The 27,736-nt window shown below is 41.6% G+C and overlaps 1 protein-coding gene across 1 annotated transcript in view; it reads right to left on the bottom strand.

The window, feature by feature from the left end:
- DOCK4 (dedicator of cytokinesis 4) overlaps positions 1–27,736 on the bottom strand; it is a 306,106-nt gene that overhangs the window by 253,936 nt on the left and 24,434 nt on the right. Inside the window, exons 2-5 of the mRNA XM_065401620.1 lie at positions 17,195–17,278; positions 14,303–14,343; positions 12,633–12,688; positions 10,363–10,459 (exon numbers count right to left, since the gene is read on the bottom strand). Of these exons, the coding sequence (XP_065257692.1) occupies positions 10,363–10,459; positions 12,633–12,688; positions 14,303–14,343; positions 17,195–17,278 (278 nt within the window). The remainder of the gene's footprint in view (positions 1–10,362; positions 10,460–12,632; positions 12,689–14,302; positions 14,344–17,194; positions 17,279–27,736) is intronic.

The following is a 27,736-nucleotide window of genomic DNA, read 5'->3' as shown; positions in this document are numbered from 1 at the left end:
TGAAAGCTGCTTGTGTTTTGTCAACGGCCTTGAAAAAGTTCTTCATCAGACCCAGCTTGATGTGTAAGGGTGGTAACAAAATCTTCCTTGATTCAATAAGTGGTGGATGCTGAACACTTTTCCTCCCAGGCTCCAATGACTGTCAGAGTGGCCAATCTTTCTTGATGATGTAGTGGGAATCTCTTGCACGACTATCCCATTCGCAGAGAAAACAGCAGTACTTTGTGTATCCAGTCTGCAGACCAAGCAAGAGAGCAACAACCTTCAAATCGCCACAAAGCTGCCACTGATGTTGGTCATAGTTTATGCACCTCAAAAGTTGTTTCATGACCAACTGGAACTGATGGCAAAACATTGCCATTATGCAGTAAAACAGCTTTAAGACTCGTCTTGGATGAATCAATGAACAGTCTCCACTCATCTGGATCGTGAACGATGTTGAGGGCTGCCATCACACCATCGATGTTGTTGCAGGCTACAAGATCACCTTCCATGAAGAAGAATGGGACAAGATCCTTTTGACGGTCACGGAACATGGAAACCCTAACATCACCTGCCAGGAGATTCCACTGCTGTCGTCTGGAGCCCAACAACTCTGCCTTACTCTTGGGTAGTTCCAAATCCCTGACAAGGTCATTCAGTTCACCTTGTGTTATGAGGTGTGGTTCAGAGGAGGAGGATGGGAGAAAATGTGGGTCCTGTGACACTGATGGTTAAGGACAAGAAGTTTCATCCTCTTCCTCGTCTGACTCAAGTGAGAATGATTCTGGTGCATCAGGAACCGGCAGTCCTTCTCCGTGGGGTACTGGGCGTATAGCTGATGGAATGTTTGGATAATGCACAGTCCACTTTTTCTTCTTTGACACACCTTTCCCAACTGGAGGCACCATGCAGAAGTAACAATTGCTGGTATGATCTGTTGGCTCTCTCCAAATCATTGGCACTGCAAAAGGCATAGATTTCCTTTTCCTGTTCAACCGCTGGCAAAGATTTGTTGCACAAGCGTTGCAGCATATGTGTGGGGCCCACCTCTTGTCCTGATCTCCAATTTTGCAGCCAAAATAAAGGTGATAGGCTTTCTTAACCATAGTGGTTATACTGCGCTTTTGTGATGCAAAAGTCACTTCACCACAAACATAGCAGAAGTTATCTGCACTGTTCACACAAGTACGAGGCATCTCTGCTCACTTTGGCTAAACAGAAATGTGTCCCTTTGCAAAATCAAACACTGACAAATAAGAGAGCACGACACTGTATGATTTCTAGAGCTGATATAGGGCAATTTGTTCAGCAGAGTGAAGCTTCGTTAGGATTGCACCATCCATGACTTCTAGGAATAACATGATGCAATTCATATCATGTATGATGCAATACCAGCTTCAGATTGCATCATTCATTGTTTTGCCTAAAAAGCAAGTACTGTCCAAACCCAGTCATAGATTTATTCATAGATCCAGTCAAAGATGTATTTTAGTCATTTCTGGTTTAAATTGAGATCCCTTCCCTTTATAACTCACTTATCCTCTGCCATTCCCAAGTCAAGGGTCGTATATACTGACCCAATAGCATATCTTGAAAACTAGAGCCAATCAACAATTTTAAGCATCATTTTCGTTCTCAGTGACCCAGAATTAGTAAAGTTTGACTACATTTATTTCAGAAGCATTTTGGCTGTAGAGCAGTGTAATCTTCATTTCTTCTTCAAGTGTCCTCTGCATGTTCTCACTTGTGGGAATTTAGCAAGCAGTTCATCCCCCAGGAAAGTAAGCTGAGGCATTCTAGATAAACAAGTATCAGCTCTGGATGACAGATCAAGAGTGAATAGAAACCATCGATCTTGCTCTCCCAAAACAAAGTTAACGAAGAAACACTTTTGCTAAAAGCACATATAGCTGCAGTATCAATCATGCAATATGATGCAATGATGATTATGTCAGGGCATACCATGGAGTCTACATTTGTCCAGTAAGTCAAAGCCCTGTCAGGTCCCAATAATTGTGAAACATAGCACATTACATGGGCAACCTTTGTACTATGATGGATTAGCTCCTCATATCAGCTCCATTTCTCCAAGGAACTAGTAAATAAGCTTTGCCCTGGTATAAATAATGACAACGTTCTCTGAGTATGCAAAGTATGAAAGAAATGCAAATCTCTGACATTTTAGACTGCTGAGATGGAGATGTGGGCAAGATCACCTGTTCTGTAAAAATGCAACTTAAAGGAGATAATTAGGCTTGTATCTCTGGAACTATCTGAGTTATCATGAAGGCATCTTCTTTTAAATAATCTGCATTAACAGTTCAGGAGTTAATCAGGTCCATCCACTTAGGAGATGCCCAGATGGAAGATTTCTTTCAAGCTACAGAGAAGATTTGACTGATCAAAAACTCCTGCTTTTCATTAGAATCTTTTAGATCTTAGAATAAGACTCATAATCAAGAGATCAAGCAATCTGGACTCAAGATGTCTGTCAGAGAACTTCAAACCTCGGTGGAGATCCACCATTCCAGATCTGATCATTTCTTTTTTCCAGTGTTGCAAGACCTCCACACTGATCTGCTTCTTTACGCCACTCTGTTGGGCACAGAATCAGTGAGGCCAGGGTGCTGCAATAATTTTTATAGTGGGGGTGCTGATGATGGAAACCATGTATTTGTTGTTTGTTATTACTACTTCAAGCCGGGAGTGTGGCAGCACCCCCAGCACCCTAGTGCCAGCACCACAGAGTGAGGCAAGCAGTTCTGCAAAGATCATGGTGTTGGAAATGTAGCACCAGACTCCACCGACCTGGCTGAATGTTGGACCTTAGTGGTAAAGAGCCTGTAAACAAGTGACTCAATAGTCAAAGATGTCAGATCCTCATGCTGGCTGGATCCCAGGTAACAGGATCCCTTCTTGGCAACTGTGCTTGGCAGTTCTTCACGTTTAACTGTAGAATCTGGATTCAGACTCTTATCATGGATCCAAAGCGATATTTATCAGACATGGATTCATATACATGTTTTGTTTTGTGGGTTTTGCAGCCCCAGATCCACACTAGGCTGCTGGATCTAGATGTGAGTTTTGTAGCTCCATATCCACACTGGGTGGTAGAATTTGAAAACTATGTATCCAGATCCTTTGGAAATTGTATCCAACATCAAGAGAGCCACTTTAGGCACATAGCCAGGTCTCCTAGGTCAACCTGAACAGGCCCAGGGACCTTGACAGTGATCAGCCTGAGATGCCTCCCCTGTGCAGGGGTGTGAGAGGCAGCCAAACCTACTTCTAAGGGACATTTTTTGAAGGTGACACTGAACTTATTCAGTGCCACCTTAGTTGACTGGGCCTGGTGAGCTACCATACCCGTAAGGTGTGTGATGGGGTCCAGACGAAGCACAGGCTGGATGGAGATTGCCTCGTGTCATTTAAAGGAAAAATCTGACTGACAAACTATAAACAAAATTTGCATCAAAAGGGCAGAAAAAGGCAAAGAAAAAACCAAGAGGCAAGCATCAAGGACACTATGTGCAATCTGAGCTCGCTGAACCTTCAGCAGTTAGAAAGGAACTGAGGGGTAGTCGGAGCCATTCCCCGTTTTATACCCTCAGAACCCACCAGGATGACAGAGGGAGGGAGGGGCAAATGGTCACAATGGACACTGCTTTCCAGAAGGTTCCAGAAGCTTTCAGTGCAGGCACCTTGATCCCACAAGTGGAACTATGCAGAAGAAATAAAGCTTTGGAAGTTTTAAATGCTGCCCCTGGGATTTGTTTGGTTGGAAATTTGCAAGTCCCCAGAGAGTACTCTGCAGAATCCTGCAGTTCATCCTGCCAGTTTAACACACTGTAGAAGTACTATGTTTATATGCAAACACAATTTTTTAAACAAACTTTACCCAAGTGGCAATCACTGCTGCAACTTACTCCTGAAAGTGAGAGGTACATGTACACTTTGGAGGATGCACTTTGTATTATAAAAATATTACAATATAGGCAGAGGTGAAAGTAAGCCGGTACAGTGTACCGGCAAGAGCCAGTACGCCGTGCCGGACTGGACCGGCTTCCGCGGTGGTGATTTAAAGGGCCCAGAGCTCCAGCCACTGCGGGGAGCCCCGGGCCCTTTAAAGTGCCACTGGAGCTCCAGTAGCCGGGCTCGGGCAGGGATTTAAAGGGCCCAGAGCTCCTGCTGCTGCGGGGAGCCCCGGGCCCTTTAAATCCCCGCCGGAGCTCCTGCAGCCGGGCTCCCGCGGTGATTTAAAGGGCCCAGAGCTCCGCGGCGGCCGGAGCCCCGGGCCCTTTAATTCACCCCGGAACCCCGGGTCTCCCAGCCGCCTCTGCAGCTGGTAGCTCCGGGGTGATTTAAAGGACCTGGGGCTCCCAGCCACAGCCGGAGCCCCAGGGCCTTTAAATCTTGAAAGGCCCCGCCTCTTCCGGTTGAGGCCACGCCCCCGCTCAGGACTCCGGCATACCGGTAAGTCCTTTAAGTTACTTTCACCCCTGAACATAGGCCTGCCTGTGGGTTCAAATATACTGAAAACGAAATGCACTTCCAACATGCCTCTGCTCAAAGTGTTGGAGTGGTGAGGATTCACAGATCGAGAGATGCAAGCCACCTCGGCAGCACCACTCTATCTAATGACAACACTACAGATCTGACTCAAAACACTTAAGTCAAGAGCAGTCTTTCCATTAACTTCATATAGATAGATAGATAGATAGATAGATAGATAGATAGATAGATAGATAGATAGATAGATAGATAGATAGATAAGGCCCTCTCTCTTCATATCTGGTCTGTGCTAACCACAATGAAACCGGTTCTTTAAAAACACTGAAAAGCCATGCAACGTGTGTAGAAGATGTCTACAGAAACAATTTTGTCCCCTCAAAATTTCTGGTCTAAATTTTCTAAAAAATCACTAGTGATTTTGCACATCTCCATTTTTAAGTGTCCAGCTGGAGATATCTTAAAGGGATCTGGGTTTCAATGGGCAGATACTCAGCACTGTTTGGAAATAAGGTCCCTTAGTAAAAATAAAATGTAAAAGTTAAGTCTAGAAATGAACAATTAAGGGATCCAGTCAATTCCCCTAATATTCTATGACTCAATATGACCCAACGTATCTTAAGTTTGCTCCTTATTTTGTTCTGCATTGAAAATATATATTGTTGGATTTATATATAAGTTTAGCATGCAAAGCTTGTGAAAGGAACATAGTTCCAGGAAACATTCAGATCGTTCAGTTGTATAAATTCTCTCACTGATGTGTGGGTGCAGAAATAGCATGATTACATTTGTTTAGTGCTATAAAGTCTGTGGATTATATGATGTTTAAGTGTATGCAAGACCCTTCAAGTTCATATTTATAACTATATTATGTAGTAACTAACTCATATAGTTCTTTTTTGCAGTCAACATTATAACATAGTTTACTGGAATACCACATATGAACATGTTAATAGTAAGGCATGTTAGAAGTGTATCCTTTAGATAGGAAATTGGATTTTATGATGTACTAGTAATTTGTTATTTTGACCATTGCTTATATTTTAGCTAATTATAGGGGGCATAATTAATGTTGGGTGGGTTATGTAAATTAGACCTGGCAATAGTCAATGATGGAGAACTGGCTGGAGCCCTTAATCGGTCATTTCCAGATTCAACATTTGAGTTTTATAAAGCTGTGGAACTGTCGCAAAGAAAATGTAATTCTGGGGAGATGCTAGCTAAATGCCAGTGAAACACTTTCTGCCTTATCTCTTTCTATCAAACTTTGGGGGCGATTTTCCTTTTTTAAAAAACGAGGTCCTGAAATTTAAATGGAGTTTGTGTGTAGTGTCTGCAGGTGCAGAGCCCTGGTCTGACAGATCAATAAGGCCTAAAGTGGCATTCTTCTTCTACTGATTTATTGCGTTCATAAGAGGTGATGGGAGGGAAGAAAAGAAAATTCAAACTGGGTAGGGTATAGGATTAAGAATGGTGGAGGGAATGGAGGGGATGATCAAAGTGGAGGGCTTTTATCAGTTTTGTGTATCTACAAACCTTTTAATGTGGATAAAAAGGCTGCATCTATCTATGGTCCTCTGTCTCTATGCCCTTGTGTTCCCTGCCTCTCCCAATGCCCATCCGCTATGCCCTATAGTTCCCCCTCTCCATGCTCCGTAAATCCAGCCCACCTCCCCAGAATCCCCACATTTGTAGTCAGGGAAGAATGGGTCCATGTCTCTTCCACTCCCCCGTCCCCTTTTCTGGGCTTCTTGCTGGGCCCTCTCCCTGGTTTCAAACCCCCAAAACATGCTCCTGAGCTCTGACCAACAATGGAATCAGCAGCAGATCAGTCAATTTTCTTAATGTTTATAAAACATTACTGTTTATAGATTTAAAAACATTACGAACATGGCTGGGCCATAGCTGCAGGTATCAGGAAAGAGAAATAAAACAAGGAAAAAAGAAACAATGTGTTGTTCATGGCCACTATGTCACAGGCATCCCTGCCCAGAGCAATTCCTTGGCCTGGCCCAATACATGCAGTGTCAGGACTGAAGCCTTCTTCAGCTTGGTCCAGAAATAGCAACAAAAGATAGTTTGCTTCAAATAAGGGAAAAACCAAATAGTCCAGGGGTGGCCAAACTTACTGACCCTCTGAACCACGTACGACAATTTTCAAAAGTTCAAGAGCTGGGGCACACCTGCCAGGGCTCATGGCTTCAGCCCTGTGGGAGGTGCCTGACAGGGGTTGGGGCTTCAGCCCCGCTCCTGCTGAAGCCCCGAGATCCCCCTCCCCACTGGGCAGACACCACTACTCCACTGCAAGGCAATGGTCCCAAGCCCCTCCACCCCCCTGTCTGGTACATAAGAACATAAGAAAGGCCGTACTGGGTCAGACCAAAGGTCCATCTAGCCCAGTATCTGTCTACCGACAGTGGCCAATGCCAGGTGCCCCAGAGGGAGTGAACCTAACAGGCAGTGATCAAGTGATCTCTCTCCTGCCATCCATCTCCATCCTCTGACGAACAGAGGCTAGGGACACCATTCTTACCCATCCTGGCTAATAGCCATTTATGGACTTAGCCACCATGAATTTATCCAGTCCCCTTTTAAACATTGTTATAGTCCTAGCCTTCACAACCTCCTCAGGTAAGGAGTTCCACAAGTTGACTGTGCGCTGCGTGAAGAAGAACTTCCTTTTATTTGTTTTAAACCTGCTGCCTATTAATTTCTTTTGGTGACCCCTAGTTCTTGTATTATGGGAATAAGTAAATAACTTTTCCTTATCCACTTTCTCAACATCACTCATGATTTTATATACCTCTATCATGTCCCCCCTTAGTCTTCTCTTTTCCAAACTGAAGAGTCCTAGCCTCCTTAATCTTTCCTCATATGGGACCCTCTCTAAACCCTTAATCATTTTAGTTGCTCTTTTCTGAACCTTTTCTAGTGCTAGAATATCTTTTTTGAGGTGAGGAGACCACATCTGTACACAGTATTCGAGATGTGGGCGAACCATGGATTTATATAAGGGCAATAATATATTCTCAGTCTTATTCTCTATCCCCTTTTTAATGATTCCTAACATCCTGTTTGCTTTTTTGACCGCCTCTGCACACTGCGTGGACATCTTTAGAGAACTATCCACGATGACGCCAAGATCTTTTTCCTGACTCGTTGTAGCTAAATTAGCCCCCATCATGTTGTATGTATAGTTGGGGTTATTTTTTCCAATGTGCATTACTTTACATTTATCCACATTAAATTTCATTTGCCATTTTGTTGCCCAATCACTTAGTTTTGTGAGATCTTTTTGAAGTTCTTCACAATCTGCTTTGGTCTTAACTATCTTGAGTAGTTTAGTATCATCTGCAAACTTTGCCACCTCACTGTTTACCCCTTTCTCCAGATCATTTATGAATAAATTGAATAGGATAGGTCCTAGGACTGACCCTTGGGGAACACCACTAGTTACCCCTCTCCAATCTGAGAATTTACCATTAATTCCTACCCTTTGTTCCCTGTCCTTTAACCAGTTCTCAATCCATGAAAGGACCTTCCCTTTTATCCCATGACAGCTTAATTTACATAAGAGCCTTTGGTGAGGGACCTTGTCAAAGGCTTTCTGGAAATCTAAGTACACTATGTCCACCGGATCCCCCTTGTCCACATGTTTGTTGACCCCTTCAAAGAACTCTAATAGATTAGTAAGACACGATTTCCCTTTACAGAAACCATGTTGACTATTGCTCAAGAGTTTATGTTTTTCTATGTGTCTGACAATTTTGTCTGGTAGGTGGGGAATGGGTTTTACGGGGCTCCGCAAGCTACACTTTAACGGTAAAAGAGCCACATGTGGCCACCCCTGAAATAGTCCCTATCTTACACCATCCCCAGCAAGCAATATATTCCTTCTGCTGAAACATGACAGTCAGTTTCCCAAATTCTCCTTGCTTCCTGGTCTGGGACATGATAGTGTTTCCTCCCTGGACCAGGGACAGAGTACACTTCCTCTTCCCTTTAGGAGCTCTCCCTTAGCCTCTTTTTTATGCCCTAGCTCTAACAACCCCCTAGCAAACCTAAACCCTGCCTACTTTAGCCTTGTGTATGTACATCCTATCACAAGCTCTTTAAATCATATACAACTTTGAATAGCTCCCACTAATCCCCTGCCACCCAACCATCAAAGTATTAAAATGGTACTTTTGCTCAACAAAGCGAATTTGGAGTTTGTAGGACAAGGCATTTTGGAAGTATGAACCAAATCCTTGAAACACTATAACTTTAAAACTCCTTTTCAGATTTTTTTTTCTCCAAACTTTCAGTAGTAAAGGTTCAATAGATTTTATAGAAACGGATGGAGGGTGGTCACAATTACAAGTTTTTGTGAATCCATGGGAACTAACCTTTTAATCAGCCTCCTTTCCACAAGTAGCGCTGTGATTTCACCTTTTACAATCCTCCTGAATTAGACCTCACATCAGAAGCACATTTATCCCTATTTAGTGAAACTCTTATACACATACTTAGCTTTAAGCAAGTTAACTTAAGCACCATTGATTTTAATGGGACTTAAGCAGATGTTTAGGTGTGATGCTGAATAGGGATGGCCTTAAGTCAATGCTTTGCTGAATTTGGGCTCTACTCAGGAGGTGCTGAGGTAAGTGAGAATGGATGCCCTCTTTGGAGGCTGGACATAATCTATAATCAGACCTCCAAGTTAATTTACAGGGGTTGGTTTCTTTGCACCCCTTGCAAACAGGATAGTAGGGCTCTCAGATCACAGACTGACCAATGCTGAGTTTGCAGGGTTTTAAGTTTAAACAAGACAAATTGACTCAAGCAACAAAAAAATTGTCCTTGCTAAGAAAGAATAAAGGAAAAGGTACAGCAAGCCAAAATAAAAGCTGTTCTCTCCCATCCTGCCAATATTTTTAAAACTAACGTATATGCCATAATTATTATGTAACTGACAACTTCAGTACTTGTATTGTTAAATCTCTCTTCTGTCTGGCAGCAGGTCATTGTTTCAGCTCGGCAATCATGCTTTTACTTTGTGCAACACATTTTATCATGCTTTTTACCTAAGTATCAAGCTGTTTTCCTTCCACTGGCTGTTCAGCATTTCTTTCAAAAGAGGTTCAAGGTCAGGCTTGACTTTTTGTCCATCAAAAAAAATTTCTTTTAAAACAATCTGTGCAAAATTTAACCTCCCATTCCAAAAATCTAAGTCAAATCAAAGCCACAGCTATTATAAAGGTGTCAGATTTTGGAAAAGTCTTTTTCACTCTTTCCCCCCCTAAAATAGCTGCAACTAACGGTGGCACTTTACTTTCTTGTTTGATTAATATTATGGACTGAAACTGCAGTTCTTTCATGTTACCTTCTGCTTGTTACTATGTTCTACATTATTTCCTTTAGTCTATTGCTTGTGGCTTCTGATTGTTTATATTTGAAAAAGAACCATTTGATCTTCTTCTTGCTCTCTTTTTGGTCTTTGTCTTTTAATAGCCATGCTAATATTGTCATTCAGATTTCTGAAGTCACAGCTCCCAAATCGTACCATTTTTAAATCTAGACTTTGATAACAAACTAAGCCATTCCCATTTATTCTTCTGTGTTACTATCAATTACACAGTGAACAGATGTCCTAGTTAGTCTCTGGCAGAAAACCATAATATTGGATTAAAAAAAAAAACTGGGGAAAAAAAGAGGTTTAAATAAATCCTGCGAGGGGCGGGGAGGGGACAGGGACAATATGATCTTTGGAAGAATACTTTTTTCCTTTTGTTTTTTTCTTAAATACAAACCACTTTATTTTATTATTTGTAAGGTGACAGAAACTATTTTAAACTGCATTCAAGCGAGGCAATATTATATAGTTTTTACCACATAAAGTTGTTTCCACATGGTCCCCCAGTCTCTTAAAGTTGATGTCATCTCTGTGATAACGGAGTCTTCTGTTGGAATAACCATTTCAAACTGCCTGTGGCATCCAGAAGAATATATGGCATTATACAAATAATATAAACCACACTGTTGTTGCTAACATAAAACCTCTCTCTTACAAATGTTGGTATTTATTAACCTCCATGGGACTTTTTTTTTTTTTCTTCAAGTAAAAATAAAGGAGGGTGAAGTGCTGGTCCCATTGAAGTCATGGGAGTTTTGCCATTGTCTTCAAAGGGGGCAGGATTTCACCCATAGCTTTATATCAATACAATTATTTCAAGCACGTTTGTATAAATCTCTTCAACTAAAAGGAAAGTTTGTTGGTGCTACTACAATTTAGTGACTAAACAAGTGAACATGCTCCCCGTTTTTTTTTTTTACTTCTGTTTATGTAAATGACTTCAGAAATGCAATTCCTATAAAAAGAGGGGATAGAATGGAAGCAAGGACTCAAGAAAGAAAGCTAGCAAGGTTGTTCAGTATGGAAACAGGGGTTGTGACGTTTTTGCATCGGCTAGGAAAATGTGCAAGTCAAAGTCTGTGGGCAAAATCTTCCACTGTGTTGCACTGATTTTACACTAGTGCAGCTCCATTCGTTCAGAGTTACACAGATGTAAAAACAGCACACACAGTGGAGGGTCAGGTCCAATCTGGAGGAGGAGGAGGCTGTTTGCAATAAATATTTAACTATAGCCTGGCTTCTTGGCTGAACTACATCTCCCATGATACACCACAGTCTCCCCTTTTGTTGAGTTGTTGTGGAGCACCATGTGATTCCCTGGCCACAGAGCATCATGGGAGAGGTAATTTGGCTACAGAACAGAGCCCATAAAGGAAAATTGGGGCATGAAGCAGCTGAAATTTTCCACACAAAGCCATTTTTGTGCACTTTCAACAAAGAGTTTTATTTTGTCAAACACCCTATTTTCTGTCCACAAACAATTTCAGTGGAAAATTTTCAACCAGCCCTACTGAATGGCTTAACTGGCTGGGCAGAGACAGCATAGTAATTTAGAAATGTACAGACAGTGGCTTATTCAGCTGGCAATAAGGAATTCAATTGCACTTGTCCTGACCAGGTTTCTAGTTGTTAGAGAATGCCAAACAGAAAGATTTTCTTTGCCAGTCATGGAGCTTTGACCTTCTACTTACTTCCTTATTCTCACCTCCCATAAGGGAAATGTAGTTTTAAACCTTCAAGCATTTGTGTAGTACCTGCTATCCAGGTCCTTTCAGTTCAAAAGGACCCTGAAAACAAGAACTCTTCCATGATGAGTAATTCCAAATTATTTTTGCTAATGTCAATCAATAATTCCTCTCTTAATGCATGTAGCAAAAGAAGGCCAATTCTAGGAAATAAATGTTCAGGAATTGTGCAAACACCGAAGAAAAAAACTGTGCTGGCATAACCACCACTGATAAACAAGATATTTTAAATGGGATGTTGTCAAGTTAAAAGTTACACCTTAAAAAACAAAATGTCACTCTCTCTTTTACTCACGTTAGTTTTTTTTTTTTAATTGAAAGAATTTCTGACCTATTGGTTTTTACTAACTCTGCTTTCGATAATGAAAACAGACTAGCAGACATCCAAAACTAAACCAAAAAATGTTTCATTGTAATTCAGAAACAAAAACATGAAAACAATTCTATTAATTTTAGATTTGTAAAATCTTTTTATAATGCATACACTGACTTGAAAATGTCCCTTGCAAAGTTGTGTGTGAATGCCAGGAGATTGTTTCAAATAATGGCAACCTAGTTCTGCCATGAAGCAGCTGTCACCCTAAATAAAATGAGCAATGTTCAGCAATGGCTAATAGACTATTCTATGCAGAACCCTGTAGGGAGTTGTGTTTAAATAAGAGAGCCAGCCTATTAAACTCAGTCTGATTAACACCAGTAGTTAAAAACAAGTAATTGTTCTCTGCATATGCTAGACAACACAGAAATCATTTCCCCATTTCTGCTCCATGTATTTTTAGAATAAGTGACTTCCTACCTTATGCCTGAATGAAAGTGCCATGCTGGTTAAGGATATTCATTTAAATCCTTTGGGGCAGTGAGCTGAAGTTTTACAGTGTTAAACACCAGTGAAAATTATATCTTTATCCTGCCTGAAATGCAGCCTTGTTACAACAATCTGCACAACTTCAGATCCTTCTCCCCAGCCTCCTTAAATAGCTGAATACAAAATCACCACCTACCCTTTGTTCTTAACATATGCATTTTTCAAGTGGATATAGTTGGATGGAAATATACCCTGAAAGAGAAAATAGTTTAATAAATGCACAAAGTTTTAACAAGCTGCCTACTGTTAGGAGAGAATCTTGATTTAGACTAACCATTTCAGAGAAAACCTTGCACAGTGTATAGCGGATTCTTTTTATCAGTGACACTATTTATGACAAAAAAAATCCCACTGTGACTATTTAGTATATATAATTTAGATTTAAATGATTGAAACTTCAAATATGAAACTAAAAATGTGTGCAGAATGTATAGAACATTGCAGCATAGCTCTTTGATAGTTACCATTTTTACTAAGTCCTATTTTAAGGGGATGATGTCAAATAGTCTGTGGCCAACGTTTATCTATGGCATCTTCAAATTGACATCTGGAATGGATTTTCAAAACACAGTGTTTTTAACGACTCCACTGTTTATTTGGGATCTACTCAAGAATACACTATTCTTTTATATTCTCTGGTAGCAAAGCAGCAGCGATTAACCACCACCAAGCACTCCTTACAGAGCACTGTGATTCACAAGCAGGGCAGTAAATAAAAGCAGGCAAGTTGACCTAAAGAAACAACTGCAAGAGAAAGCCCTGATGAATTTTCCAAAAAGGACAACGTTGCTAGTTTTAAAAAAATGTTCAGATGGAAAATTTAAAAATAAAATCCGGTGTGGTTTAAGAACAGTTGATGGTGCCCCATTTTGCAATGAGACAGATAGTAGAGTAGCTAGTGAAGAGGTCTGGCAGAGCAGCACTAGCAGGCCATGCTGCCCTCAGGAAGACTTGTTTTCAAGGTCGAGTTCAGAAAATCACCTTCATTCACAAAAGGTGACAACACTGCACAAATAGCTAGCTCATTTCCTCACAGAGCTTGAGTCATGTTTAGGACGTCCCATTCATAACTTTTTTTGACACATCTGGCAGGGTACAAACTTACATTGACCGTAAGCACATGATGATCAAATGCAATCAATATTCACTTTAGGCTGTAGAGCAACTCCAAGGCCATGCAAGGGTAATTGGGAATGTCTTACAAAACAGATTAAGATACAAAAATGAGAACCCAACATCACCAAAATCTAATTCTGAACCTATTTTCATGCAAAAAAGTATAAAAGTCAGAAAGAGTAAGAGGTCTCACTTTAGCATTATGAGTTTCACTAGCATCAAGAAGTGTCATATGCATGTAATGTGCATTTGCAAGAGGTACAACAGATATCTAATTGGGCTCTGAGGCTACACTGAGTCTGCACATTAAAGTCAAAGAATCTGATCAACACTATTTTCACCATGCATTCATGGTAGCTAACTCTCTATACTTTCATTTAGCTCTCCCTTAAGCCCCCTACCCTAACTTATGTTGCCTAAACAAAAGCTAATTTTGCCAAGAGGTCTTGACATCCAAGGGGCTCACAGTATTAACATGAGAGCATTTAAAAAAAATATAATCCATGACAAAGGATACGTCTGTCAACGTTGATTTTAAAATACATAACACCAAATGCCATAGTATCTTAAACTGTGGCATTCCCATAATGGTAAATATCATATTCTTACACTCAGCTATGAACATGTTTGACTGAATTCACATTTTTGTCAAAGAATTCAAACTATAGTTAGAAACATCTGTGTTTTTACCTTGATATTTGGGTTTTTTAAGGCAAATCCTCTGTACCAGCCTGCGGAGAAATAACATTTTTGTTTTTTTAAATATGTAAACCATTGCCATTTTCAAAAACTTGTTTTATATTTTTCTTTTGGACTGACATGATTCTATTACATACCACAGTGTAATAGACTACAGTCATTTTGAGTACATTCTGTGCATTGAAAAGTAATTTTTTAACTCACTAAAGTATCAACTGAAATTACTTCATAGATATTTTCTGCTATATCCTCCAAATGACCCCAACAATGCACCTTAATTTTTTTTGTATCAAGCAACATATCGAATATTAAAAGGTAGACAGTACCATTAACTGCTATTATGAACTATGATTATGCTGACCAGGCTAGGGCTATTAGCTACATTATTATACTAAAAATCGTAATGAACGAAATTCAAAATAACTAAAGTAGATTTAATGCATTTTATGACAAAGATTAATCACTCACGACTAACTAGATGAGCAGTTTAACACCCCCACATCTATGCTAATAAATGTAGGTTATCTTAGGCCTGGTCTACACTAACCCCCAAATTCGAACTAAGGTACGCAACTTCAGCTACGTGAATAACGTAGCTGAAGTCGACATACCTTAGTTCGAACTTACCGCGGTTCAGACGCGGTCCACACGCGGCAGGCAGGCTCCCCGTCGACTCCGCGGTACTCCTCTCGCCGAGCTGGAGTACCGCAGTCGACGGCGAGCGCTTCCGGGATCGATATATCGCGTCCAGACCAGACGCGATAAATCGAACCCGGAAGTTCGATTGCCAGCTGTCGAACTACCGCGGTAGTGTAGACCTGGCCTTAGACAACAAAAATATAGTTTTGAAAAACTGACTTTAGGTAGGATTTTAAGGAAATTCTATGAAAGAAACGCAGTTTTATTTCCTTTATTCTAGTTCTGTACATACATTAAAATCAAGTCTAAAAATATTTTTATTCCAGGAGTCTCTATATGAAAACAGAAGTAGGTCAGGGATCTTTAACACTGCTCTAGGATTTAAACTTGTGATTTGGCATGAAGTTTGAAAGCCTCCTGCTGAAAGTCAAGCTTCCCTGGGAAAAACCATGAGAGCAAAAAGAAAGTCACAATGAGACCTCCCTGATGTTTAACAATTATTTTTCTCCCTGGATATTAATTAAACAAGGAGAAGAAACAAAAAGGAATACAGTCACAAAGATCAAACCTAGTCATTAGAATTCCTTTGACATACAGAAACATGAAGGCTTGGCAGAATTTAATTTTTGTTTATTATAATTTTGATGGATAATATCAATATTTATTTGTAAGCTTATTTTTAGATAGTTAATTTAAATTTTCACAGTTGCGCAAAAATTATGGGTTTTAAGCATTCTTTTATTTTTATTGATTTTAATTTTCACAGTTGTGGGAACTTATGGTGGTCAGAATTTTTATTTAATGACAGCAGACACAGATTCAAAAAGTTAAAGCTTTATCACTGTTAAAACACAAGTTGTCAACATTACATGTCAATATATACAAAGTAAATATTCTTAAAATAAAATTCTAATAAGTTCTCAAGTACCATTTTTCCTACTTTGTCTATCTGCAAATTTCATAAGAATGGTCATACTGGGTCAGACCAATTGTCCATCTAGCCCAGTATCCTGTCTTCCAACAGTGGCCAATGCCAGGTGCCCCAGAAGGAATGAACAGACCAGGCAATTATATCAAGTGATCCATCTAGTCATCCACTCCCAACTTCTGGCAATCAGAGGCTAAGGACACCCAGAGCATGTAGTTGCACCCCTGACCATCTTGACTAATAGCGATTGACGGACCTATCCTTCATGAACTTATATAGTTCTTTTTTGAATCTTGTTATAGTTTGGGCCTTCACAACACTCCCTGTCAAGTTCCACAGGCTGACTGCGAGTTGTGTGAAGAAGTACTTCCTTTTGTTTGCTTTAAACCTGCTGCCTATTCATTTCATTGGGTGACCCCTGGTTCTTGCGCTGTGTGAAGGAGTAAATTCTTCTTAATTCACTTTCTCCACACCAGTCATGATTTTATACACCTCTATCCAGCGCCTGACTTAGGGGCAGGTGACTGGACCCAGGCAACCCCCTGGGGTGCTGGGCTTAGGGGGCTTGGGATGCGCCGGACTCAGAGTGCTATGAGGTATTCAAAAAGTTTAACAAATGGAGCGGGGGCACCCAAGACTCTCCTCGTCTGGGGCACCATTTGATCTAGGGACGGCCCTGCTTCTATCATACGCTCTTAGTTATCTCTTTTCCAAGCTGAAAAGTCCCAGTCTTTTTAATCTTTCCTCATAGGGAAGCTGTTCCAGACCCTTCATCATTTTTGTTGCCCTTCTCTGTACTGTTTCCAATTTTAATATGTTTTTTTGAGATGGGGTGACCAGAACTGCACACAGTCTTCAAGGTGTGGGCATACCATGGATTTATATAGTGTCATTATGATATTTTCTGTCTTATCTATCCCTCTCTTAATGGCTCCTAACATTCTGTTTGCTTTTTTCACTACCGCTACCCTTTGAGCAGATGTTTTCAGAGAACTATCCACAATGTTGCCAAGATCTCTTTCTTGAGTGGTAACAGCTAATATAGACCTCATCATTTTGAATGTATAGTTGGGATTATGTTACCAACTCTTATAAATGGAAATACTTGTTCATAGGTTTCTTTGTGCACAGTTAAATCAATATTTACTGACATTTACCAAAAAAAATCTAATCCTTTCAAGCCTAAACACATGCAAGCATAGATTTTCATTTTTGCTTCATTTACATTTTAAAATTAAACGAAGAGTGATGGGACTCAAATTCACATTAGCACAGTAACAATTCATTAAAACGAGAGTTTTAACCTGTGTACTTACCATCACATTTCTCTAGTATTTGAACTGTGTCTCCAATCTCCAATGATAAGCCATGTGGGACTGTTCCTCGAAAACTGGCTATCACTGAAAGAGATATTAAACTACAGTTAATCATACCATTGAAAAAAATCAGGCGTGCTCCATGTTATTAAACTTTTATGCAGCAGGGAAAGGGAATGTGTTTAACAAGGATGTTTCATGAAAATTATGGAGTTGTGGGCTGACTCAAATACACAAAGACCAAAGCATGTGATTTTTGTTAATGGATTGCCAAATACAGAACTTGAAAAATCCACTTGTTCACTCATAAAAAACAATAGGAAAGACTGTCCTGGAGAGCAGTGTTGCCTAATTCATCAATTTCTGGATAATTTAATTTTTTTAATTAAAGTTTCTAGCCTTTACAGCTGTGATAATATCCCTTCAAACTTGAACTGATGCATTTCAGATTTCCTGAGTCTGCAAGACAGACAACACCAGTGCTTGTATTGCCGCTTCTATCTTTGCCAAACATCAAGATGAAATTAACATATATCTGGTCAATGTAATTAAAGCTATTCAGGACCCAGTGGACAGGAAATGTTTGGGAAAGCATCAAAAGCAGGTAATGAAGTTATTCACAAAGGATGAGATCCAAAAATGGAGAATGGGAAAGAGAGAGAGAGAGAGAGAGAGTAGGAGAGACCTTTTTCCTATTCTCAGATCCCTCTCCACTTCAGCCAAGAGTAAAGACTCTAACCTCACAGATGCAACTCTGGCAAAGTGGAGGGAAGAAAAGAAAGACATCTAGCAGCTAGAAGGGTTGGGCTTCCAATTTACAGGGTACCTACTAGCTAGAAATATGTGAGATGGAGCCCCCAAAAGGGTTCACAGACAACAGAGTTAGAAACCTATGCATCCTCCCTCTTCCTAGTACCTGCTGTTATCAAGGGAGTACAGGTTCTCACCAGTGGGTTGTCCCTGGACCTACCTAATAGCCCTCTGCCCCTCATGGTCTTAAGCCTCTAACTTTAGCTATCAGGTAATCCTCCAGCTAATACTGTGTTTGTTAAATTTTCAAGCCCTGCAAAGTTGATATGTCAGATGCACATTTTGAAGCAAGTAACATTTCGTTAAGCACAACATCAAAAAGGATTGTATTCTCCATCATGGATTTAAAAAAATAAATAACTTCGAAGTATATTCACAGATGCAACAACATGACAGCGCCCATGTCTTACTTGATTGAGGTGGGGAGTTATGACACCTCACCCCTTTGCGGCAGTGAATAAGTTCCGCCTGGACTGTGGGTCCAGGTCTGGTGTGGAGTACAGACCCTGCTCTCTGTATACTCTTTGATATAAGCAAGTGGGCTAGGCCCCTCCTCCTCTCACACACACCCTAGAATATCTGGCCAAGTATAAGGGGGTTGGCATGGGAAGGGAAACAGTGAAGTACTTCCCCTCATAAGAAACAGGGAAGAAATTGTACCTCAGAATCTCAGTGCCTCCCCCAGGGCTACTCCTGGGTGATGCTATTCACATAAACGTGCTGGCTTTAGGCTGTGCCTAAAGGCACAATTTAGCCCTTAGTATCATATTTACAGTTTAAAAAAAAGCTGGTAAAGCCTGACAAAAATAAAATGCGATCAAAATCCAAAAGTCAAATCAAAAGCCAAATAGCGAGAAAACCCAATTATCCAGAAGTAATAAACTAGATCAGGAGTCGGCAACCTTTCAGAAGTGGTGTGCCGAGTCTTCATTTATTCACTCTAATTTAAGGTTTCGCGTGCCAGTAATACATTTAAACATTTTTAGAAGGTCTCTTTCTATAAGTCTATAAAATATAACTAAACTATTGTTGTATGTAAAGTAAATAAGGTTTTTAAAATGTTTAAGAAGCTTCATTTAAAATTAAATTAAAATGCAGAGCCCCCCGGACTGGTGGCCAGGACCCGGGCAGTGTGAGTGCCACTGAAAATCAGCTTGCGTGCCGCCTTCGGCACATGTGCCATAGGTTGCCTACCCCTGAACTAGATGTTCATCCACACAGCAGGTATCAGTTGGGCTCCAGATCACCCTATGCACACAGGATTCTAGGGCCTGGTCTACACTAGGAGTTTATCTCGAATTTAGCAGCGTTAAACCGAATTAACCCTGCACCCGTCCACACAACGAAGCCCTTTACTTTGATATAAAGGGCTCTTAATATCGATATCTGTACTCCTCCCTGACGAAGGGAGTAGCGCTGAAATTGGTATTGCCATTTTGGATTAGGGTTAGTGTGGCCGCAATTCGACAGTATTGGCCTCCGGGAGCTATCCCACAGTGCACCATTGTGACCTCTCTGGACAGCAATCTGAACTCGGATGCACTGGCCAGGTAGACAGGAAAAGCCCCGCGAACTTTTGAATTACATTTCCTGTTTGCCCAGCGTGCAGAGCACAGGTGACCATGCAGAGCTCATCAGCACAGGTAACCATGTAGTCTGAGAATCGAAAAAGAGCACCAGCATGGACCATACGGGAGGTACTGGATCTGATCGCTATATGGGGAGAGGATTCAGTGCTAGCAGAACTACGTTCCAAAAGACAAAATGCCAAAACATTTGAAAAAATCTCCAAGGGCATGATGGAGAGAGGCCACAATAGGGACTCACTAAAGTGCTGCATGAAAGTTAAGGAGCTCAGACAAGCCTATCAAAAAACAAAGGAGGCAAACGGTCGCTCCGGGTCAGAGCCGCAGACATGCCGCTTCTACGCTGAGCTGCATGCAATTCTAGGGGGGGCCACCACCACTACCCCACCTCTGACCGTGGATTCCGAGGCGGGGGTAATCTCAGCCATGCCTAAGGATTCTGCGGGTGGGGAAGAGGAGGAGGAGGAGGAGGACGACGAGCTTGCAGAGAGCACACAGCACTCCGTTCTCCCCAACTGCCAGGATCTTTTTCTCAGCCTGACTGAAGCACCCTCCCAACCACCAGAAAATGAGGCCATGGAAGGGACCTCCGGTGAGTGTACCTTTGTAAATATAAAACATGGTTTAAAAGCAAGCATTTTTAATGATTAATTTGCCCTGAGGACTTGGGATGCATTCGCGGCCAGTACAGCTACTGGAAAAGTCTGTTAACGTGTCTGGGGATGGAGCAGAAATCCTCCAGGGACATCTCCTTGAAGCTCTCCTGGAGGTACTCCAAAAGCCTTTGCAGAAGGTTTCTGGGCAATGCAGCCTTATTCCGTCCTCCATGGTAGGACACTTGACCACGCCATGCTAGTAGCAAGTAATCTGGTATCATTGCATGACAAAGTCTGGCAGCGTATGGTCCCGGTGTTTGCTGGCATTCAAGCAACATCCGTTCTTTATCTCGCTGTGTTATCCTCAGGAGAGTGATATCGTTCATGGTAACCTGGTTGAAATACGGGAATTTAATTAAGGGAACAGAGGTGGCCGTTCCTACTGGGCTGTTTGCCTGTGGCTGAAAAGAAATCCTTCCCTGCAGTTAGCCAAGCGGGGGAGGGGGGTGATCTTCCCTGATACCAGCCACACGGTGGGGGGGAGGGATAAAGCGATCATCCCAGAGAATTGGATGGAGGGGGGGGGGTTAATTTGGTTTCTGCAGGGATCTTCCCTGATACCAGCCACGCGGTGGTGGGGAGGGATAAAGCCATCATCCCAGAAAATTGGATGGGGGGGGGGAGGGTTAGTTTGGTTTCTGCAGGGATCTTCCCTGATACCAGCTACAAGGTAGGGGGGAGGGATAAAGCGATCATCCCAGAGAATTGGATGGGGTGGGGGTTAGTTTGGTTTCTGCTGCTGCACGTTAACAGGAAAACCGCAGCACTCAACGGGCTTTGCTTGGTATGTGGGAAAGGAGGGCGCTGCTTGTAGGAAAGCTGCAGAAGCCGAAAGACAATGGCTTACCATGGCCGCATGCAAGCCGAATTCTGTTGCCCGGACCTGCGTCTGTGCTCTCTAACACCAAAGCCACAGGCACTCAATATTAAAAGATGCAAAATGCGACCTTGTACCGAAATCACATGTGCTATGTAATGTGAATAGTGTTGTTCACCGTGAAAGAGTATAAGCATTGTTCTGTAAAATGTATCTTTTTAAATACTTCTCTCCCTTTTTTCCCTCCCTCCCACAGCTGCAAATTTTTCAAGCCTCCCTCCTCCGTCCCAAAGGCTATCTCAGATAAGGCGTCGAAAAAAGAGGACGCGAGACGAAATGTTCTCAGAAATCATAGAATCCACCCGCAATGAAAGAGCTCATCTGAATGAGTGGAAGGACACGGTATCTAAGTACAGGAAAGATGCCAGTGAAGGTGAGGACAGGAGGGATGCTCGAGATGAGAGGTGGCAGGCTGCAACGCTGGGGCTGCTGCGTGATCAAATGGACGTGCTCCGTCGTCTGGTGGAGCTTCTGGAACGGCAGCAGGAGCACAGAGTGCTGCTGCAGCTGCTGTATAACCTCCCTCCCCCCTCACCATGTTCCATAGCCTCCTCACCCAGACGTGTAAGAATGCGGGGGGGGGGGGCTCCGTGCACCCTCCCAGTCCACCCCAGTGGACAGCCCAACCAAAAGGCTGTCATTACTTTGAACTTTTTTAGTGGCCTTTTCCTTCCCTCCTATCCTCCTCCCAAACGCACCCGGGCTAACTTCTCAGTTCTCTCCCTCTTTTTATAATCAGTTAATAAAGAATGCATGATTTTTAAACGATAGTGACTTTATTTCCTTTGAAAGCAAGCTGGAATCGAAGGGGGAGGGTGGGTTGCTTACAGAAAATGAGTCAATCAAGGGGGTGGGTTTTCATCAAGGAGAAACAAACAGAACGTTCACACGGTAGCCTGGCCAGTCATGAAATTGGTTTTCAAAGCTTCTCTGATGCGCAGCACTTCCTGGTGTGCTCTCTAATCGCCCTGGTGTCTGGCTGCGCGTAATCAGCGGCCAGGCGATTTGCTTCAGCTTCCCACCCCGCCATAAAGGTCTCCCCCTTACTCTCACAGAGATTGTGGAGCACACAGCAAGCAGCAATAACAATGGGAATATTTGTTTGGCTGAGGTCTGAGCAAGTCAGTAAAGTGCTCCAGCGACCTTTTAAACGTCCAAATGCACATTCTACCACCATTCTGCACTTGCTCAGCCTGTAGTTGAACAGGTCCTGACTACTGTCCAGGCTGCCTGTGTATGGCTTCATGAGCCATGGCATTAGGGGGTAGGCTGGGTCCCCAAGGATAACTATAGGCATTTCAACATCCCCAACTGTTATTTTCTGATCTGGGAAGTAAGTCCCTTGCTGCAGCCGTTTAAACAGAGTAGTGTTCCTGAAGATGCGAGCGTCATGAACCCTTCCCGGCCATCCCACATTGATGTCGGTGAAACGTCCCTTGTGATCCACCAGTGCTTGCAGCACCATTGAAAAGTATCCCTTGCGGTTTACGTACTGGCTGCCCTCCTGCTCCGGTGCCAAGATAGGGATATGGGTTCCATCTATCGCCCCACCACAGTTAGGGAATCCCATTGCAGCAAAGCCATCCACTATGACCTGCATGTTTCCCAGAGTCACTACCTTTGGTAGCAGCAGCTCAGTGATTGCTTTGGCTACTTGCATCACAGCAGCCCCCACAGTAGATTTGCCCACTCCAAATTGATTCCCGACTGACCGGTAGCTGTCTGTCGCTGCAAGCTTCCACAGGGCTATCGCCACTCGCTTCTCAACTGTGAGGGCTGCTCTCATCTTGGTATTCTGGCACTTCAGGGCAGGGGAAAACAAGTCACAAAGTTCCATGCAAGTGCCCTTACGCATGCGAAAGTTTCGCAGCCACTGGGAATCGTCTCACACCTGCAACACTATGCGGTCCCACCAGTCTGTGCTTGTTTCCCGGGCCCAGAATCAGCGTTCCACAGCATGAACCTGTCCCATTAACAGCATGATTTCCAAAGCGCCGGGGCCCGCAGTTTCATAGAATTCCATGTCCATGTCAATTTCTTCATCACTCTCGTCGCCGCGCTGCCGTAGCCTACTCCTCGTCACCTGGTTTTGCAGGTTATGGTTCAGCATAAACTGCACAATAACGCGCAAGGTGTTTACAATGTTCATGACTGCTGTCTTGAGCTGAGCGGGCTCCATGCTTGCCGCGGTATGGCGTCTGCACTGTTCACCCAGGAAAAAGGCGCGAAACGGTTGTCTGCCATTGCTTTCCAGGAGGGAGGGGAGGATGTACCCAGAACCACCCGCGACAATGTTTTTGGCCCCATCAGGCATTGGGATCTCAACCCAGAATTCCAATGGGCGGAGGAGACTGCAGGAACTATGGGATAGCTACCCACAGTGCAACGCTCCAGAAATCGACACTAGCCCCGGTACATGGACGCACACTGCCGAATTAATGTGCTTAGTGTGGCCGCATACATTCGACTTTATGAAAATCTGTTTTCAAAAACCGGTTTCTGTAAAATCGGAATAATCCCGTAGTGTAGACATACCCTAGGTCCTGAATTAACATGCCAAGTAAGATCAAGCCAGTTGTGATATTAGCTTATTAACCTAGAAGAATGTGATTTGATTCCCTGAACTGCTAATAATCTTTTGGGGCTTGATTTTGCAACCTACTAAGTAACAGGAAAACCACAAGAAACATATTAGGATACAGCTAAACCAGAATATGCTACTGGATCAATTGACTGGTGGGGCATTTCAGAAGGCTACTTACAAAACTAGTAGTCATATGACATGAATCTTAACATGTGTAGAAAAGAATCGAAAGTCAGAAAGGCAGACGAAACAAATATACCTACACTAAAGGAAAAAGGAAACCACATGTAACATAAGAACATAAGAACATAAGAAAGGCCGTACTGGGTCAGACCAAAGGTCCATCTAGCCCAGTATCTGTCTACCGACAGTGGCCAATGCCAGGTGCCCCAGAGGGAGTGAACCTAACAGGCAATGATCAAGTGATCTCTCTCCTGCCATCCATCTCCATCCTCTGACGAACAGAGGCTAGGGACACCATTCTTACCCATCCTGGCTAATAGCCATTTATGGACTTAGCCACCATGAATTTATCCAGTCCCCTTTTAAACATTGTTATAGTCCTAGCCTTCACAACCTCCTCAGGTAAGGAGTTCCACAAGTTGACTGTGCATAGATGTACATAGATGAGCTACTACGCCCGCCAAAGAACTGCAATAATCTCTAAATCCCAACTGCAAATTAAGTGTCCGTTTTACAGCCTCTCGACTACACTTATTTGTCTGCTTCCCTGTAGGCAATGAATACTTCCAATTAGGACATAATGTACTGTCCCGCCTTGTGATCTTGTTGCACTTATCTTCAGAAGCGATTAGCTGTAAACAACCACTAGAATTTAAAATCCATTTCTGAGTCTTCACCTAAAAGTCTCGGGTTTTGATTCTGAAGCAGCATGACAAACTCTTTTAGAACAGATACATCAAGTAGTAATAGTTTAGCCTAGGGAAACATTTTATTTTGATCTCATGCCCAGTTTAAAATGTCATACAAGAACTGCCCCCAGCACTAAACATCAGATAACAAGAATTACCCAACTCCGTAGCCAACAAAGTTCTAAAGTATTTGTTAAAACAAAAGAAATACTCTGTTTCATTTCAGATTAGTTACGTTCTGTATTGTAAGGAAGAAAATCAAAGGTAAAATGAAACATACAAATATTGAATTAATCAGAGCTTAGACTGCCGTTTCGGTATATGACCAAGACTGGTGTGGAACATTAATGGAATTAACTGGGTAATTCAGAAAACTATTTGCCTGTATAATTTCACACACCAGAAATTTAAGAGAGGCTTTTTTCTTCTTGTTGTTGTTGTAATTGTCCCAGGGAAAAATAAATGGTTCGAGTTTTCAGTGGTTAAAAACAGCATCAGTTTCAAAAATTCTGCCCCTCACAGAGATACTGAGACTAAAACTTTTGAAAGAAACTTGCTTGTGTCAGTGGCATATTATTACATATTCCACCCTCAGCTTTGCCCACAACTCATGGGATTCAGTGGAAGTTGGATATACACAAGCACCTGCCACAGAATGAGAGCCCTATATGCTGGATTGCTGGAGGGACAGGTTGTATGCTTTGTGGCCTTTGCACAGATAGAACACCCAATCTCACTTCTAAAGTTTAAATTCTTGCCAAATTTCTCTTTAAATAATTCTAATGCTCTCAGATTCACTGAGTTATATGGCTCCCAAGAGCCATAATTTCTCCCACTGTAAACAGCCTGTGAGTCTAGGTGCCTAACAAGGCAAGCCCAGAAGGGTACCACATACCACACAGCCTGAACTTGTAGCACTGTGAACACTAGTTAAGCATATATACTTTTATTTATTATTTTTAGAAATGTAATTAATATACTGAAGTTTAATTTAGTGATTTTATATCGCCTGTCTTCCTCCAAAGTACCTATATGAAATATAGACTATCCTAGTTTAGGTCTATTACATTAATATAAATATTTGAGTAAGAGAATAATTTGCTAATGATAGCTTACTCATCCGTAAGCAAATGACTTGAGTATTTACTTTTCAACTAATTCTTTTGTAAAGATGTGGGGCTAACAAAATCATTAAGTAGGGAGGATATTTCAAAAAGCACCTAAGGGACTTAGGAACATCAGTTCCACTGAGAGTCAATGGGACTTGTGCTCCTAAATCCTTTTGTTGCTTTTGAAAACCTCCCCTAGAATGACAAGGAACATTTCGTCAATGGCACTTGTTTAATAGAAGTGTCCTTAGGTTATGAAGGCTACCAAAAGTGACTCTGCATTTACAGTGTAGTTGAAATAAAAATCAGAGAATGGTTGGAATTAACACAAAGACAATAACTGCAGCAATATACCAATCTTTTCGCTTTCAGTGTAACAGTAATAAATAGTACTGTCTGTAATTTGCTCTTCGAAAACCAAAATATCCGGTCACATTTTTGTTTTGTTCTATTATTGTGGCTGATTTTGTTTGACACTAAATTTCTTGGATGTCATACATTCTTGGGGGAGGGAAGAAACACATAATTTTTTTAATAGATCTCTTTTTTTCCAAAGGTAAGTTTTAACATTAGAAACTTTTCAGGAAAAGTAACGACTAAAACTAACATACAGTGGAGAAAAAAACAGAAATCTTTTTGGAACACAGATAGAACAAAATTGTACCTTGATACATCTGGCAAAGGGGTATTCTGTAAAGTATCAGGGAGAAGAAAGAAAGAAATGAGGCCACCACCTGTCCTACTGAGCCAGCACATTTGCCTGTTCCATTCCCAGAATACTGGCAGAATTCTAACAGAGATCTTGCATCAAGGTCAGATTCAATACAACCAGTGTGTGTTCCTAGCAGCACTGTTCAAAGGAAACTAAAAGTGCATTGCAGAGAGGCAGAGAATTTAAAGTAAAGCACAAAAATCCCCAAACTATTATACACAGAAAAGTCAATCTGCTTTTAAAAAGTTTAGCTTTGTTTTCTACGTTTATAGTACTCTCTCAGTCATTTAGAATTGGTTACTACTTAATGTTCTATGTTTGTGGTGGATATATATATATATATATATATATATATATATATATATATATATATATATATATATATATATATAAAAGCAGGCTACAGTGAAGGCATTTGTGGAAAGAGCACTCGGGTTCATCCCTAAAGAGTAGATTCTCGCAAGGATTATGCCAAGGTGATGCTCAATGTCTTGAGGCAGGGACACAAGAGTCTTGACCAATCCATGGTACAGCTTTAATGCATCATCCTTTCTTTCCAACCCTTTCTTCCCTTGCTGCATATAAGCTCTTTGTGGCAGGAATTTGCCATATGATTTTTTGTAAAGTAGCTAAAAATTCATAGTTTTTTAACTGCAGTCAGTACTTTAAAACTTAAGTGAGGCACATTTGATAGAGAGCGAACTGTCAATATTGTAAGGAAATAAAATGCACCAAAAATCTGCTAAGCATTTTGAAGAAGCCTAAAAAAAAATCACTTGCAAAATATGCTACATTTCGTTTCTGATGAGAACACCACACACAAAGTGTCAGTCTCTCTTGTGCATGGTCCTTGTCTCATGCACCAGGGAAAATAGAGGAAGGAAGTTTACTATTCCTCTTCCTTCTAAAACTGTAAGGGCTGGGCCCTAGCTGACAAGTAAAGTCTTTGCTTTTTGTTGGGGAGTCTGTTGATGTTGCAACTTTCACTTCATAAACTGTGTGAGAAACCAAATAGGTTTCCTAAAATTGATTCTAAGAAGTTTGTGAGATGGAGAAGCATCTGCTGTCATTTCCAATGTGGTGCGTGTATTTCGTGTGTGTGTGTGTGGTGTTTGAGAAAATCATGAGTCTGCACTGACAAAAATAATGCAATTGGGATACAAACACCAAAGCCACAAAGATTCTTTAGGTTTCAGTTAAAGTCATCACTTAAGGAAGAAAAAAATAAAAAATAAAAGAGAACTTCTTTGCTGTCTTCACACCTTTAAAAGGCTTCCCTCTTGCTACATGTGCACCTCAACCCCCCAAAAAGAAATCCCCCAAATACCACTTTATC

This window comes from Emys orbicularis, chromosome 1 (genome assembly GCF_028017835.1).
Source record: "Emys orbicularis isolate rEmyOrb1 chromosome 1, rEmyOrb1.hap1, whole genome shotgun sequence".
Classification (NCBI taxonomy): Eukaryota; Metazoa; Chordata; order Testudines; family Emydidae; genus Emys; species Emys orbicularis.
This window is presented reverse-complemented; position numbering and strand designations above follow the sequence as displayed.